Source organism: Bos grunniens, chromosome 7, assembly GCF_055505025.1.
Source record: "Bos grunniens cultivar Pamir isolate PY7600 chromosome 7, Bosgru_T2T1.0, whole genome shotgun sequence".
In the NCBI taxonomy this organism is placed as follows: Eukaryota; Metazoa; Chordata; class Mammalia; order Artiodactyla; family Bovidae; genus Bos; species Bos grunniens.
The window spans coordinates 87,038,902-87,056,576 of record NC_141171.1 but is presented as its reverse complement, the minus strand read 5'-3'; the positions used below and the strand labels follow the sequence as shown (position 1 = coordinate 87,056,576).

Sequence of the window (17,675 nt, the reverse complement as noted above, 5' to 3'; positions counted from 1 at the left end):
TTTGCTAGTCACTTCCTCATCTGATATTACAAAAGCCGTGATTCTTAACGGGGTGAATTTTCTTTTTTCCCGTCTATGAACATTCTTGGTTGTTACCACTTTGGGGTGGGGTGTTTGTGGCTGCTACCATCATCTAGTATGGAGGTAAGGGTGCTGCTGTACATTTCAGAACTCACAGCACAGCCCCTTGGTAGGCTGAAAAGTGGCTCCCCAAAGATAGCCACGTCATAATCCCTGGAAACTGAATGTGGTTGCTTTATATGGTAAAAAAAAAAAGGGGGGGGGGCTTGCAGATTTGATCAAGTTAAGGACATTATCTTGGATTATCCAGATAGAGCCTAAATGTAATCACAAGTGTCCCTAATAGAGGAAGGCAAAGGAGGTATGACAGAGAAGGCAATGTAAAGACAGAATAGATTTGAAGATGCCAGCCCTAAACATTGGAGTAATATAGCCACAGCTGAGGAATGCTGCTAGCCACCAGAGGTGGGAACAGAAGCCCCCAGAGAAACCCCTGTGCCAGTGTCTGTGCTTTGGCCCAGTGAAACTGATTTCAGACTCTCGGGCTTCAGAACTGTCGGGGAATCCATCCTGTGATTTTAACAAGCCTACTAAGTTTGTGGTAGTTTTTAACAGCAGCCTTAGGAAACTAACACAGCACTTCATGACAAAGAATCATCTAGCCCAAACTGCTGTCAATACTGTCAATGCTGTGAAACACTGTCTTGAGGGTTTGGGTTTTTGTGTGTTTTTTTTCCCTTTAACTTTTTAAAAATATATTTGGGTTAGTTTCAGGTGTATGTTGAAGTGATTCAGTTATATATATATATATGTGTGTGTATATATATATGTTCTTTTTCAGATTCTTTTCTATTATAGGTTATTACAAGGTATTGAATATAGATAGTTCGCTTAGCTGTACGTTAGGTTGAGTTGAGTTAGAACCGCCACCTAACTTACTAGCTAGGTTAGCCAGTCCTCTCCGTTTTCATTCTTGCCTGTGTCACACTGCATGCTCAGGGCTGCTGGGCTATTCTTTAGGGTTAAAATCAGTTGTTTCCAAACCGTTTGTGCCAGTTGTCCTTGTTAATAAAATCTGTAATTTAAATACTGAAATATGAGATTGCAGATCTTGATCTTGGATGATGGAGTACTTACATCTTTTATGTTTCAAAAGTCAAGATGCTTCAGACTATGTAAGTTCTTTGCTGGAAATGTTCTTGAGGGCTTCTCTCTTTGAGAAAAATGAATTTGTGATTTAAGAATCATAAAACTGTAGGTTTTCAGTTTTACCACTAGAGGGTTCACTTCCAAAGCTAATTGTGATTTGGCCATAGACACAAGGATCAGGGAATTTAGTAGATATGGCACCCCACTCCAGTACTCTCACCTGGAAAATCCTATGGACGGAGGAGCCTGGTGGGCTGCAGTCCATGGGGTCTCGAAGAGCCAGACACGGCTGAGCGACTTCACTTTCACTTTTCACTTTCACGCATTGGAGAAGGAAATGGCAACCCACTCCAGTGTTCTTGCCTGGAGAATCCCAGGGACGGGGGAGGCTGGTGGGCTGCCGTCTATGGGGTCGCACAGAGTCGGACACGACTGAAGCGACTTAGCAGCAGCAGCAGAGATCTTAAAGGTAACTCACTGTGCTGTGTGTATACACGTGACAGTTTTGTCAGTGATTCTCTCAGTAGCTTTATTTTACTCCACTTGTTTTACTATAAGAATAGCTCTTGTTAACACTCAGAGCTTTAATGATATTAAGATATCTTATTCATAATTTTTCACACACAGGTACTGTCCTTAGGGTGCTGTCACAAGTATAAATTTAGTTGAAAACACCACTTTACTTGCATTATGAAGTCAGTCAGTCACTTGGAGCACATGGCTGACTAACAAGCCCTGGATCTCTCATTCCCCTAATAAATCTTGTGCTTTATGGTCTTTGGTTTATTGTAGTTGAATTAAATATAGACTAGGTAGAGGATGTTTCTGCGATTTTAAAGTCACTGAATTTTTTAGCTTAATGAGGACATTTTTATTTTCTTGGTGATACTTCATTGTCTAAGTTTTCCATTTTGTTAAAGCAAAGGATGGCTGACGTGTTTTTACTAAGCATCCTACCTTCATTACCAATTATGTAATAACGGCCTTCTTTGTAAATAAGTATACTCAGCCCTCCATCTATCTGTGGGATAGAATGTTATGAATATGGTTGGTGGCTGGGGACAAAGCATGTCTTTACTAAATCATGTAGGGCTTTTTTAACAGCCTGTAAAACTTGAGCAAAAAGTAACCATGGTTAAGATTGGGAAAAAAAATACTAGTAGAGCAAGTTTACCTTTTTGCTGTACATGATGTGGGCTAAGCAGCAGATGGCTGTAATGACTTGAACAAGAAGTATGGTGGCCATTGGATTTTAATGTGGAACAATATTAATATTGAGAATAATCACATTTCAGGAGTGTTTTTGGTTCCCAAAACTAGATGGGAAATTATTTAACCACCTTATGGGAACAGGGCTTTTTATTACCTGGTTTAAATCCTTTTATTGATCTCCACATAGGCATGAGGAACTTGGTAAAAAAATACGAACCACCCAGACCTGAAGAAGTTGCTGCTCTGAAACAGAAGCTGGAGAGGTGTCACTCTGCTGAGCTTGCACTTAATGTAGTTACGTAAGTAGATGTGAGACTGCCATTCAAGAATAGAGTTGTTACTGTGTCCAGCTGGTCTTTTGGAGAAGGCAATGGCACCCCACTCCAGTACTTTTGCCTAGAAAATCCCATGGACGGAGGAGCCTGGTAGGCTGCAGTCCATGGGGTCGCTATAGTCAGACATGACTGAGCGACTTCACTTTCACTTTTCACTTTCATGCATTGGAGAAGGAAATGGCAACCCACTCCAGTGTGCTTGCCTGGAGAATCCCAGGGACGGGGAAGCCTGGTGGGCTACTGTCTATGGGGTGGCACAGAGTCGGACACGACTGAAGCGACTTAGCAGCAGCAGCAGTTAGTCTTTAAAGTGAATTATTTAACTGGTAAGTTTTGTTCATGTGGGGAAGACTGACTTACCCCCAAATCTGCTTTTTTTTTTGAGTGGAGATTTCTAATAGGATTAAACACAACATAATAAATTATTATGAGTTTGAGTTTCAAGAGTATATTCTGCTTCTGCTCTGACTGACGTGTCCTTCAGCTTGCAGGCCCTGTCCCATTATTCCTTGTGGGATCCACGGGGCAGTCTTCCTAGGGAATTCCTGAACCTACTTCTTGCCTTTTTAATCTTTGGGTTCTTTGTGGTCTGGTTATCTCTTCTGAAGACAAGTGCACTATTCTAGACTTAACATCTATTAGCTAAGGTAGAGAAACTTGGCATATTTTCTCTGTGGTAATTTTATGCTGAAGACAAAACCAATAGGCAGATGTGCTGTTCAGTGTCTTCTTGCAGCTACAAGGAACACCATAATGCTGTTTTTTTGATTTGTAGGCTGAATGTGGAAATCACTGTACCTGGGCTCTTTATGCTTTGCAACTTGAAATATCTACTTAAACCTTTTAGGTGTTTGAACAGTTGAAGATCTGGGCAGGGCAATAGGAATGGTGAAACTTCTCTTCGTGGACTGTAGTCTGTAAAGTTTACTGGGAATTAGCCCTGGCATCTTAACAGTCAAGATGCATTTAAAATGTTTTTGATCTTTATATAGTCCCTACACTATCAGATAATATGTAAGCCAGCACAGCATTAAGGCCTTCATATCAGGTACACATGACTCTTTAAAGTTATAGTGTGTAAAATATGAGACACTTTTATGATATTTGTAGTTGTAACTGCAAAACATGGCTTAGCACAGAACTTAAAATTGATAAATTTCACTCCTGGGTTTCTGTGGTGACTAGAAGGAAGGAATGGTTACAGAGAAGTAAGAAAAATGTTGACTAATGAAAAGCACTGCAGCACTGATTGATAATCTTTTCATGTTGATTTTGACATGGGCTTCGACCAGGGGTTGCCAGACTACAGCCCATACGCCAAGTCTGGGCCAGTGCCTGTTCACAGAAAGTCTCCTTGGGGCATAGGTACAGCCACTAGTTTGCATTATTGTCTATGGCTATTTTCACCCAGTAACAGAGTTGGGTAGTTGTGATGGAAACTGCATGGCCTACATGCCTAAAATACTTACAATCTGGCCTTTTTAAAGAAAATTTTGTCAACCTCTGAATTAGACCATTGAACTGTTAATGTTAACTCTCATAGCTACGTAGAGGACTGTAATTGAAAATTCTTAATTGCTAGAATTTACATAATATTTCAGGTGACCATCTGCTTTGTACTGTCAGTCAAATCTTGCATGAATACTTAAGTGGTGCTTCTCAAACTGTCTGGAAGGGACTGTTGATTTTATTTCTAGCCCATTACAGATGTTTATACTTCGTAAAATGTTACCAATTACTGAAAAAAGAAAAAACACATAAAGATAGGCGTAAATTTTATTAGATTTAACAGTCATAAATTATTCTATCAAATTGCTATAAAGTTTCTAAACATACACTCAGTTTCTGTACTTATTGCACACTGGAAATTGTTCGTGGACCAACATCATCGGTCCATGGACCCACAGTTACAAGCATTGCTTTGGGATAAAATATTTTTCCTTGGTCTTTAAGATTCTTTTATCTTTTTTCAGTATACAAGTAATATATATTATCATTATTAAAGCCAGTTAATACAGGTAAACCAAAGTTCTCTTTGACCAAACTCCAGTCCCAGTTGTGACCTGAGAGGCATTTACCTCTGCCAAGCTTTTCTCTATGTATGTGTGGAAGAAATAATTTTCCACTGTTATCATATAAACTGTACAACATTTAATACTGTCAATCTTTAACTGTTGCCAGTCTGGGTAAAAAAGAAAATAGTATCTTTTAGTTTTCATTTCCCCTATTCCTTTGAGGCATTGATATTTCTGTGTTTCAGAATCCCTTGCGTGTCTTCTGCATTGCATAATTATAAGCCCTACTCAATTTCCCGGTGTCATTTTCTTGACGTTTTCTATGTATCATACATCTGTTTTCTTCCGTTGTTCCTTTCACTTTGTGATGTAGGCAACATGTCTTTTGCTTCACACTCTTAACATCTAAACACCTTTTCTTACCCTAAAGTATTATTTTGCCTTTTGTTCAGCTGTAAAAACCATTTACAATTATTTGTGCCTGGTCTGAGGTAGAAATCTCATAATATTAAAATTTTTGTTCAAATAAGTAACCCATTGTACCAGCCATTTAAAATTCTCTTTGATTCTTAGTTATTTTAAATACTCGTTTACTACAGATTAAATCCCTGTATATACTTCGTTTTTCGCCCGTCTGCTCTGATCGTTGATCTCTGTGATTCTTTGCTGATACAGTCAGCCCTCTGGATGCAAAGCACCACTCTACCATTGCCATTTTATATAAGGGACCTGAGCATGTGAGGATTTGGGTATTCTGGGGGTTCCTGGAACCAGTCCCCCTCAGATATCAAGGGACAACTGTGCCACATTTTTAATTACCATAGTTTACAAATATAGGTGTATATTTTGATGTCGTGAAGGACAAGATCCCCCTTGCTTTGTTTTCAGATTCTTTTGCTAATCTTTCCCAGGTCAGAGTTTGACTTGCTAAGTCCACAAGTCATTGTTTTTGGAGTGTAACTAGAATTGCATTGAATTCAGAGAGTAATTTCAAAGAGTTTTCCTATCCGAACTTTTCACCTCTTTCCATTTGTCCAGGCTTTGGTCTTCAGTAAATATATCTGATAGCCTTGCTAACTTATTCTGTTGCCCATATTAGGTTGCTTATTGATGGCTGCTTAATTATAGGAAGAAGAGAAAAGGTTACGAAGATGATGATTATGTTTCAAAGAAATCCAAACATGAGGAGGTATGTTCTCCAAAGGTAAAATGTAAATTACTGTTGTATATTCTGGTACAACCATAATGTTAAGGTTTTATTGTTCTAGAGTACAAGCATTATAGAGAGAGGTACTGGAAAGCTTTCTTTTGTATCTTTTATTAATCTTGGCCATTATTGGAGGAATTTTCCTCACTTCTGTTTTGGCCTGTTCTGAAGTAGTATAATAGTTACTTGATGAAGAATCCTTCCTAAGGTTATAGAAGGTAGTAGATATACTTCTTGATCTTCAAGGAGTCTTCTCCTACCCTTAAGAAAATTGTACATGTCAAGTCAGATAATGAATAATCAGGCCCAGAACGTCAAAACTGAAACACCGATTCCTGTCACTAGGCTAACCTGGTAAGACCACACCGTATTATTGTAAGGTTAAACTGCTGCACATTCTCCTGATTTATTTACCTTATATTCAACAAAGCAAAAGAACAATTTCCTAAAGAGAGGCAAGAAGGTAAACAATACTGGTTATGTTTCAGTACACTGTTATCCTTATGACATTTTCTTTCCTTCTTAGGAAGAATGGACTGACGATGACCTGGTAGATTCTCTCTAGCCATTTGAAATTGATTTGTCAATGCTAACTAATCATCAGATGGATGAAGCATGTCTGGCATTTAACTTTATTTGTGAAAGCATCAAAATATATTAAACTTTTCTATTTATGTTATTTAAAATTTTTTCCTTTCAGGGTAGCTTTATGTGAAATAAAACATCTTCAAAGGAGCCAGAGTAACACCAGGTTTGGGTAACCTTAACCCATCATGATTGATAACAAATTAAAGCTATAATTTGCCAATGTTGTTTTATATAAAGTGTCAATCTAAGTTGTTATAGCATTTAATTATTTAACTGTGATCTTAGTTTCTAGAGTTGGAACCAAATTATGATGTTCAGTCCGTTTTTTTTGGCTAGAAAATGGGGTTAAAGAAATTCTTAGAAATGCAATTGTCCTAAATCCCAATTTTCCAGATACACACCTCTCCTCAGTGTCAGTACCTCCCAGGATACGCTTTTCCATAAAGTATAGGTACCATTTAATTACATTTCAAATTTTGAAAGTAAAATTTACTATATGCATATTCTTTAATAATTCTTTGTATTTTAGGCTTGAGCTTTTTGGTTTTAGTTTCCTTCTCATTGAGAAATGAGAGGAATAAAATTCATAAAGTATGATCTTAGGAAAGTGAAGGGGTAGAAGCCGAAACTGCCGATCCTCCAGTACAGTCCTGATGAAGCAGCAGCGCTCCAGGCTCTAGACAGGAAGGCAAACTGTCCACAGTTAAGTAGCTTGTTTCTCTTTTAGGTCACTAAAGTTTGGCATCAGAACAAGGTCCATATTTATCTCTGTAGATTTTCCTACCAAGCCCCTTAAAAAAAAAAAAAAACGTGTAGAGGTTTTATTTCATCATTGATCAGCTAAGTGACTCTAAGTCCTACAAAGGTAAATAACAAGTTTTTTATTCCAGTTTTAAGAGATAAGCATGTCATTAAATATGAAAAGCAGGGTGTCTTTCTTTATATTTGTGTGTTTTTGTTTTTGTCTTTTTAATAAAAGGCAGGAGGAGGAGGAGTAGTCGAGATCAGGAAAGGGCAGGTAGGTTAGTATGGTTAAAACTGAGGTGTGAGTAGAGGGAGAGAACCAAATTGCCAAGCACTCAGATCTGGACCTTTTCATTTTCAAAACGTTTTCAGAGCTATCACTAGCCTGTGTCCCTTCTAGTTTATCCTAGAACACCAAAGGAGTCCAAATGGCATACCACTGTCTAGCTGAAAAGAAAGGCACACTGGATAATGCTGAGTATTTTGGTAACACTGTTCAACTTGTAAAATTGCAGCTACTTTAGGGCTTTGCGCTTCAGTCGTGTCCAACTCTGTGCGACCCCATAGACGGCAGCCCACCAGGCTTCTCCGTCCATAGGATTTTCCAGGCAAGAGTACTGGAGTGGGGTGCCATTGCCTTCTCCATTAGGGCTAGCTACCTCCATACAAATACCAGCATTTAATACTTAAAATTATACTATGTAGAAATTTTGTGAACCCTCAAGTTTAACACTGTATTCTATCCCTCTAATGCTTAAAATACAGGAAGAAATAGTGTTTCTGTTAGAACGTAGGCCTTTAGAAAATTTTTCTTTATTGTGGGAAATGCTTTTCTCAATACGTACTTGTTTAGAACCACCTTGTATGCCTTGTCTCCCCCTGGACAATTATGGGAGGGAAAGAACTGTTTTAACAAATACATATGAATTAATAGAATCCTTCAAAAGAGACCATTAGCCAGAAAAAAAAAGCTCAAATTTTATCTTTTCCCTGGGCCTTGCTCTGGTACTAAATTTTGAACTGCCCCTAAAGGAGGAAGAAAATAATGAAATTAAATGTTTAGCTGTATTTAGACAGAAGTAATCAATTTTAAGATATCCCTTGGTTTTATTTTAACTTAACCCTGTGAATAATTCACAAAAATACACATACAGAAGCAAATAAAACTATACAATCAAACTAAATATCCAGCAGATACAACAAGTAGTCAGAAGGTCAAAGATGGATAGTTGTTCAGTGGCTGATCAAATTGTTCGCATAATTTAAAAAATCAACTTGGAATTAATGAATATGTTCAAGGAAAGTATTCCAGGTTTTTTTTTTTAACATACAGAAGAAATTGGTCATTTATAAATGGTTGAATGGGTAACATGCATTGATCAGTACACAATGACCAATAATATTTATTGAATTCAAACTATTTACTGTTGTAAACATTAAACAAAAAGCATTATGAGTTCTAAATACAGTCTTTGACAATTCCAACAAAATAAGTGGTACGTTTAAAAAATAAAGCTGATGAGCAATAGATCCACTCTATATATTTTCTTTCAACAGTTCCAGCAGAGAGCGCACAGTTATTTTAAAAAAGTATACAGCAAGGATTGTTCCTATTGTAATGGCAAATTCTGGAAACTGTAAATACAAATAGTCATTGAACAGTCAGACGGTCATATTCCTAATTCAGGAAGAAGTAATGTAAGAACAGTCTGCAATCCAGTTATACTCAATTGTCAACAGAGAATGCTTTTTCATAGTTCTTTCCTCAAGAAACAGCAAAACTTTGGCAATTGAATGTATTGAAAATATATTTTCAAAGTTCAAGATACAGTCATAACATTGTGTGAAAGGTGATCTGTACACCAAGGCTCAGAGGTTGGTAAAGATATAGCTTACAAAGCTGCTGGAGCAGTTCCCAGCAGAATCTTCAGTTCTATTTGCATAGCTCACACATCACTGGAATGTGGAAAGGTGTGCTGTTTTTTTGGCAAGAGCAAAGGAGACATTATACTGATGTGATTTACCATTTTGGGCATGCTGAATCCATGCAGAACACTGCGGCGAAGGCTGCTACCTGACATCGTTAGTTTTTGTATACTGGTTTTGTTTTTGCTGAAGCAGTTCTGTTATAGCCAGAAGCTTTTTCAGTACATGCTAGACAAAGAAAAACAATATGAAACTAATTAGTAAATGAATGAAAGCTCTGTCAAATCTCAGGGATGGGAAACCTGGATTTGAAAAATACCATATGAACTCAAAGGGATTCATAAAATAACATTACCATTCTACTCAAAAAAAGCATACAATTGTAAGTATGTATTACTCAGTCCTTGACTGAATAGTTCTGGTCATGTTATTTTGGTTGAGATATAATTTTTTACTCTCTAAACAAACTCATTTCTGTTGGCATTCTCTTTTTTTTTGATAAACGATTCAACTTTATTTTGTAAAGTATCCTTTGAATTTTAAATTCAAAATTTGTAAAGGTGTTGGCATTCTCATATCTGCTTGGGCCTGAACAATCTCTAGGATAGAACATCTTATCAGAAGACAGATTTATCATTATAAATAACACACCTCAAGCCCTGTAAGAGCACATAAGGGCAATCAGGCTACAGTCTAATGAACGCTATAATCAAACGCTATAATCATGAAAAGAATGACAACACTGGGCCTAAAATTAAATCATTCAGCTCCTTTATCTTTCTTAGAAAGTCTTAATTGGGCCAGATTCTCCAAAAAAATAAAGTATTCAAGGCAAGCCATTTAATGAACCCAACTCCAGTGTAGCAAGAAGGCAATTCACATGCCAACAGCATATAAGTAGGTCTATGGCACATATTAGGGGCTTCCCTGGTGGCTCAGAGCTTAAAGTGTCTGCCTCCAATATGGGAGACCTGGGTTCGATCCCTGGGCTGGGAATATCCCCTGGAGAAGGCAGTGGCACCCCACTCCAGTACTCTTGCCTGGAGAATCCCATGGACAGAGGAGTCTGGTAGGCCACAGTCCACGGGGTCGCAAAGAGTCGGACACGACTGAGCCACTTCACTTCATGGCACATATTCTGCCTGAGCTTCTAAAGTGATTGAAACCTAACTGAATTGTGCTATTATTATCTAAACTGGGAAGAAACGAGAATTGTAGAATCTCAGATTGAGGAGAACTCGGAATCACTGAACTCAACGTGTTAACCTCTCCTGTAAGGTCCCTGCCACGTGTCGGCCACTGGTGACAGTGCTTAGTTTTTAAGGCCATATTCCAGAATCTCTGGATCTTGAAATGTTTTTATCAATCTTAAAACGCATGCATAATTCTCATGTGTTTGAGAGCTTGCAAAGTTACCTGGCCATGCACGGTGTGTGTGTGTGACAGAAGCAGACAGAAAAACACTACATCACTACTGATTGACTGTTAGCTCACTTACCACTTCATACATACCACCAAGCGTATAAACACCTCCATTTTTTTAGTAGAGTTCACATTAGCTTAGAAGCAAGGTTTGACATTTTGTGGTATCAAAAATATGTAATCTTAATCTGGGCTTATCATTCCTGTTTGCTGAGATCTTTGTGAATTTTGATTCAGAGTCTTAAAATTTTAATATAATTAATAAAGACTAATTGTAATTTAGCTATTTATCAGCTCTCAAAGAATCTTATGCTGATATTGTGCTTACATGTAAAGAAATAATATTGTTAACAAAGGCTTGCAAAAACCTACCTGTTGTGCACCACGCTCATTACTGAGCGTCCGCAGTTCATCTGAATGGGCCACACAAATCTCATGCAATGCTGCTAAATCACGGCAAAGGTCAGTTCTAGAATGCTCTGTAGTGTCCGGAAGTTCAGGTACATTCTTTAAGGGAATCATAAAACTGCGTTTAGAAATACGACACTACTATCTCTTCTGAAAAGATCCTAACTGGTACAGTAGATAAAATTTAATACATAATAATCTCTTAAAATTCAATTTGATAGATTTTATGACCTCAATATTCACACAAAAATCAGGTTTCATTTTCTTCAATCACAGGACAAAATATCGTGCACTATTACTGCTATTCTAAGCAAATGGTTTTTCTAATTTTTTTTAAATCTATGAAGTTTTTTTTTTTAAAGAAAAAAAAAATCTGGAGGGTAAATAATGCAAGCATTAACTCTTTAATATGGATTAAAGGCAACCCAAACTTAAAATTCCTAGGCTCTTTCAGACTGACTTTCATGATTAAACTAGTATAATTTGTCCAAACTCATCAGCACATATAAGAGCTACATGACAAGTGTTAACGAGAACCGTTTAGGTCTATAATTATCTGTGGACTATGCCACAAACACATAACTAACATATAGAAATCAATGTTAATTATCTTCAGATAAGTTTCATAAAGTAACTTTGTGTCATTACAGTACTACCAGACTGAATACTGATTTTACTATTTCAAGTTCCACTACTTTGTTAAAGCAGCTAAAGCAGCAGCAGACTGACATAGTGGTGAGGTGGGCAGCTAAGAAGATAACGAAAGACAAGACAGAAACTGAAAAATGACACAAGAAATCCAAAAGCCACAATACTGTATTCTTGGTGAAAACTACTTATCATAAGAATAAATGGTTATAATCAAATGAAATAATTTGTTTAGGAAGGTAGACAAAAATATGCAGCTTTTGAATTTTTTTTTTCCAATTCTGGATAGAGAAGCTTTTAGGTGTCAAAATACTTAAAAAAATTATATACATACCCCTAGTTCATCTAAAAACATGATCATGCGATGTTTATTACTTTTGATGAATGGATTGACACCTTCCATGTAAGGCTCCTAAAAATATAAAAATAAAAGTCTTACTATATGGATGAAAAGCATCTGATCTGTAACAAAAACCATACATATAGTAAAAATTCTTATAAGTCATATTATCAGTAGCAGAACATATTTGTAAGAATTTAATCATAAAATGACTATTTTCCTTCTAATATAAGCAAGCAGCTATTCTAAGGAATAGGGGTATATTTTTAATGAGCAAATTCTGGATGAAAAAAAATTAGCATACATAGCCTAGCAGAAACAAACTGTTTATATGTAGGTCATTCAAAAATAATTACTGAGAAAATAATTACTTGCCAAGTACCCAGAGGTTATTAGAATCTAGCAGAGAATATAATAAATTAAAATACAGTATGATTAGGACTACAATTAAAAAAATTAGTACTCATAACCTGCCTCAATTCAGATACATTCAAAAGCTAAGTCAGGCTACAAACTGCTTCTTTCTAAAGTCTTAAACCTATTCTAAAACATGCTATGTTACAATAGGAAAAGTTTAGTATTAACACAAGCTCTTTTAAACTCAGTAAAGTGAGATAAGGACCTAGACATGAAAAATCATATAGTCTAAAAGTGATGAAATAAGGAGACACAAAGTGGTATGCCTATCAGATTGTCAAAAATAGAAGAGTAATAATAGCTGAGTTTTGGCAAGGCTGAGAGAAGCAAAAAGTCTTCTGACTTAGTAATTCTGCTCCAAAGTTCATTTAAAGAAATAACTGGACAAGTTTGAAAGGAAGTGTGTGTGTGTGTGTGTGTGTAGATAGATACAGATATAAGGCACAGTGACAAACTGGAAGTCATCTAAGTATCCAGTAGAAGACTACTTAACATTTACATGATGGCATTAAATAAGGATTAAGAAAAATAATTACATATTTCCAGATACAACAAGAAGTTTAATAATGACAGAAGCAGGTGACCTATTAATAGTCAATTGTCCTTAGTAGGATTACATATAGGTTGTTTAAAAACTCATCTAAATTTTAATATTACAGAGAATGTTTAGTATGTAATACATAACAAATCAACTGGGGTACATTTTAAAATATGGTAATTGATTTTTATATTTAAAAATGGAAGACATTGATTATACTGGAAATTATACTGAAAAAAGTTTTCTATACTAGCTAAAACAGTGGTTTTAAAAATTCCATTATTAAAATTAAAATCTAAAAACATTAAATATGTGAACATACCAATAATATCATAAATTATGAAATATCCACTGTTGAAAATTTACTTATATTTTATGGTTTTGTCGTGTTGAGGTTTCACTCAAAAATGACATTTTAAAGTATCAAAATGTTTTTACCTTAGCTCCAAATTCCACAAGATTTGCTAAGTTCTGCACAGACTTAGCCACTAATGTCAGTGTTCTTGCAGCAATAGGAGATGGGGAATCTATAAGAGAATTGGGCACAGCTAATGACACCAACTCCAAAGGTACTTCCAGGTAAACCATTATAAATTTAGCACTTTAATATTTCTTTACAGTTAAAAATACTAACATTCTTCCATTCAGAATGCAATTTTTTTTGGCAAGTGTATGACCTGTATGAAATCAAAAGAGCTTGATTTAAAGGGGGGAAACCAAAACCAAACACACTTATTAGCACCTGTAGTTTGTGAAAAGGGTACTACAAGGCTCAGCAATTCCCAGCTGGTTGATAGTATTATAAAATACCTCAAAACTTTATCACTAAAAAGACTGTCACTCCACATACCCTTTGGGGACAATTCACAAATTGTGTATTTCAACCCACCCGGGTTGTCAATTTGCAATATGAACAGTTTCCTGCTCCCAGCCTCCAGTGAGTCAATTCACTTTAAAGCTCAATAACAAAAATAAAGTCTGGAATCTCTGCTTTATTTTGAGGAGAAAAACATATAATCAGGAAATACTGCCCTATATTGACAGTAGGATGTAAATGAAAAGTATTTGTCTATTAATTTTAAGCTCTGAAACGAAATTGTTTTATAGTAAAAGCCTACAGATAGCCTATCTGGCTGCCTGATTTTAGATTGTATTCTTTTTATCTTAAGCTGCTAAACAATAAATAATATTGCCTAGTGGTTCAGAGTCTAACATTCAGATAAACACATCTCTCCAAAAGAATTCTAAACCCTTAATTCTTTATAGACCCAAAGATTTAACCATTTTAGTAGCAACAGAAAGTATTTACAAAGATACAATGGCTATAAAGGTAAAATTTAAGATATCCCAAAAATGTTTAATACAGTTTTAAGCTTCAAATTATTAAGACAAAAATGCTTCAGATTCCTTCTGCTAATAATGGCTTATGATTACATTTATAGTCACAAATATCATTCTTATCCTTTATTTGAAAAGTCTACTACCAGTCCATAATGGGCATATGTAAAATGCAAAACCGAATCTGGTTTGTTGGGAGTTTAAAATGCCAATTATCATTATGTAGTTCGTGACAAGAAATCTCTACCGGGAAATCTCAAACGGCTCCTTCATAAGTATTTGCAGAGTACAACTACAATTGCAGCTATAATTTTAAAATCCAACTTGTAATGGTAGTGACGAGAGTCTAGCATGAGCTAAAAGCACACAGAAAACTCTTCTCCCCAACCTGAAAAAGCCAATACTGCAGACTGGAAAAAGTCCTAAGAGTCTGAGACATGGGTTTGGACAGGGCAGAAAATGGTATGTGTCTACTTATGCCATCTCAGGCTTCAGATAGTAGTGGAAAGAAAGGAAAAAAAGCAAAATGGAAAGAAAAGGTAAAACAGCAAAAACAAGTCGGGTGCTTTTTTATACCAAGTCTTAGAAGTAAATAATTTAAAGATCAGATTTAAAAGAAAAAATAACCTCACTAAAGAGTATGAAACTTTTTTTAATTTCAAAATTTATTACCTGAGATGATATTAAACATCCGTGGATTCAGGATGGCAGGACAGATAAGTCGAAGAAAAACAAAACCACTGAATGGGAGGGAAATTTTGTTATTTTAGAAAACTACTATTATGTGTCACATTAAAATAATAAAAATTTTAATACCTGTAGAACCATGAACTTTGAACTAATGTAGGGCTGACCAAATATACAACTTTATGAAAATAAGCTATTTTAAAGAACGTACATATATATTTATATATATATATTCTGCTTCTTAAACATTCTCATTTAGAATTGTAGGTTTACTTTGGGAAAATTTAAGTTATATCTAAAATTCACTGTTTATTTCAGGCCAACAGTGCATTTTATACTTACTTTGAGGAAGGAGTGTCCTTAGGAACACTAGGAATTTCTAAAATATTATAGGAGTACAAGCAAGCCTTTTTAATAGATACATAGTTCTGTAAAGGTCTTAAAATTGACGTTCTCTCACTTCTCTTTCCTCTTTCTTAGAACAGTCTGTTATAAATCAAGTTCGTTATACTGACTTTGTTCACTTATTATTATGTAAAAATTAAGAATCCATTGTACTAGGGGAAAAGTGACTTCTTAATAAATGACAAAGTATACAAACATAATGTTGAAAAGCCTTTAAGGCAATGGAGGAAAAGACATTATGCATTCTAAAAGTCTAAAAAATTCTCAGATTACAAAATATTAATAGCAAAACAACACAGTAAAAACGCACATTTAACAACAGTTGTCAGATGATTTTACCTGCTAATCTTACTCTGGGAACAAAGGACAAAGTACATCTACAAGTGTATATAGCTATTGCTAGTCTGCCCCCTTCAGTTACTGGTATAGTCCTCATTTAGATAATATTTCTCTAATTTACTCTTAAAGAGGGATCCACACTCATAACTGACCTCTCACCTGCCCTTGGAAAGACACACATTATTTCCAAGTTGATAAAATTCTTTTTAGAAATTACTGACACAATCTCTTTTCTCTATTAGAGTGAATAACACTTCTCAGCATTCACCTCCCAACAATGTTGTTTGTTTTACTTGAAAACATTTTGATATCTTTGCCTTTGAATCTGAAATATAACCTAACCACACTGAATTATAAAAGAATTTCAGTGTGCAAATCTACTTTCTGTGAATTCTTACAGGTAACTTTAAATATAAGAGGGATACTAGGTATCTACATGTATATTTAAAAGCTTAACTAGGGGCAGAAGTCACCACCTAGGCCATAAATGCCCCTTATTAAAATACCCTGTCATATCAAACTGCATAGCAGAATTTCCAGCTGTTTGCTTAACAAACATACTGAAACATATGCTTGTAATTCTTTTCTATTCTCTCATCTCTACTAAAGCCAAAAAATGTAAAATCGACAATTCTTAAATATTTGTCATATCATTAGTAAGCAAGAGATTTTATCTGTAAAATGAGATCTCTCTACAAATATAGGTTGGGACAGGATTAATGCACATTTTCAAAACTAATTCTGTGATACTGGTGTCTTCAGTAGATGCCCAGTGGGTTTTTTTTTTAAATGGTCTGTAACATGATGGGCAGCATATATTCTATATGATAAATTTTATTATGATTAGACTGCTGAATTCTCTGATGCTTTTGCAGTAATTTTCCTACTGTCTTGAATAGGTTGTGGTGTGCTTATAAAGCCTTTCAGATATTAAGGATATTAGATTGGGTCTTAGATCTTTTGCCTTTAGTTCTGCCTTAGCCACTAACTATATAACCTTAAGCAAATTCAGCATCTACAGATCTCCTTCCTCGTTGCAAAAGTTAAAATAATACCAAAGTCCTCCTATATAAGCTAAAAAATTCTATGACTTGACAGAGCAATTCCTTCTAATTACTCCACAACTAACACACTGAGACAGCTTCTGAACTATAGACTCTGGCAGGAGAGGAGCACCAAGACACAGACTGTTACAAACCAATTAATCAATATCTGTATGGTTCAATTATTGCTTTTCCTAGAGACACATTGGAGAAAGCAATGGCACCCCACTCCAGTACTCTTGCCTGGAAAATCCCATGGACGGAGGAGCCTGGTGGGCTGCAGTCCATGGGGTCGCTAGAGTCGGACACAACTGAGCGACTTCACTTTCACTTTTCACTTTCATGCATTGGAGAAGGAAATGGCAACCCACTCCAGCGTTCTTGCCTGGAGAATCCCAGGGACGGGGGAGCCTGGTGGGCTGCCATCTATGGGGTCGCACAGAGTCGGACACGACTGAAGCGACTTAGCAGCAGCAGCAGAGACACATTAACTAATCTTGGTCTCCCCCCTCCCTCTTCTTCTACCCCTGTTTCTCTCTCCTTCTCTATGTATGTATACACATATATGGGCTTCCCTGGTGGCTCTGCAGTAAAGACTCTGCCTGCCAATGCAGGAGACTCAGGTTAGATCTTGGGCCAGGAAGATCCCGTGGAGAAGGAAATGGCAACCCACTCCAGTATTCTTGCCTGGGGAATCCCACGGAGAGGAGCCCAGCAGGCTACAGTCCATGGGTTTGCAAAAAAGTTGGACATGCCTCAGTGACTAAACAACAATACATATATATGCATGAATGTATATGTGTGTGTATGAAGGGTACTATGTGACATTAGCTACATATTTTTGTTGGTTATATAACTTTTAACCTCATTTTGTATGGTTGAAAAACAAAAAA

General features: G+C 36.1%; 2 protein-coding genes across 46 annotated transcripts in view; one reads left to right on the top strand and one right to left on the bottom strand.

Annotated features, from left to right (window-relative positions):
* The window catches only part of CCNH (cyclin H), a 420,860-nt gene that overhangs the window by 381,137 nt on the left and 22,048 nt on the right, over positions 1–17,675 (top strand). For 12 of the 42 annotated variants that reach the window (XM_086412935.1, XM_086412905.1, XM_086412904.1 and 9 more), the window contains 2 exons: positions 2,570–2,681; positions 5,861–6,368. In XM_086412935.1, the coding sequence (XP_086269061.1) occupies positions 2,570–2,681; positions 5,861–5,978 (230 nt within the window). In that variant the 3' untranslated portion in view covers positions 5,979–6,368. Of the gene's footprint in view, positions 1–2,569; positions 2,682–5,860; positions 6,369–6,465; positions 6,748–17,675 lie in introns of those variants that run through there. The other 30 variants (XM_086412920.1, XM_086412937.1, XM_086412919.1 and 27 more) reach the window with 5 other exon arrangements.
* Positions 8,355–17,675, bottom strand: part of RASA1 (RAS p21 protein activator 1) — a 110,188-nt gene continuing 100,867 nt past the window's right edge. For all 4 annotated transcript variants that reach the window (XM_086412891.1, XM_086412893.1, XM_086412892.1 and 1 more), the window contains 5 exons: positions 14,981–15,048; positions 13,409–13,497; positions 12,010–12,087; positions 10,992–11,126; positions 8,355–9,425 (listed from right to left, as the gene is read on the bottom strand). In XM_086412891.1, coding sequence (XP_086269017.1) covers positions 9,342–9,425; positions 10,992–11,126; positions 12,010–12,087; positions 13,409–13,497; positions 14,981–15,048 — 454 coding nt within the window. In that variant the 3' untranslated portion in view covers positions 8,355–9,341. The remainder of the gene's footprint in view (positions 9,426–10,991; positions 11,127–12,009; positions 12,088–13,408; positions 13,498–14,980; positions 15,049–17,675) is intronic.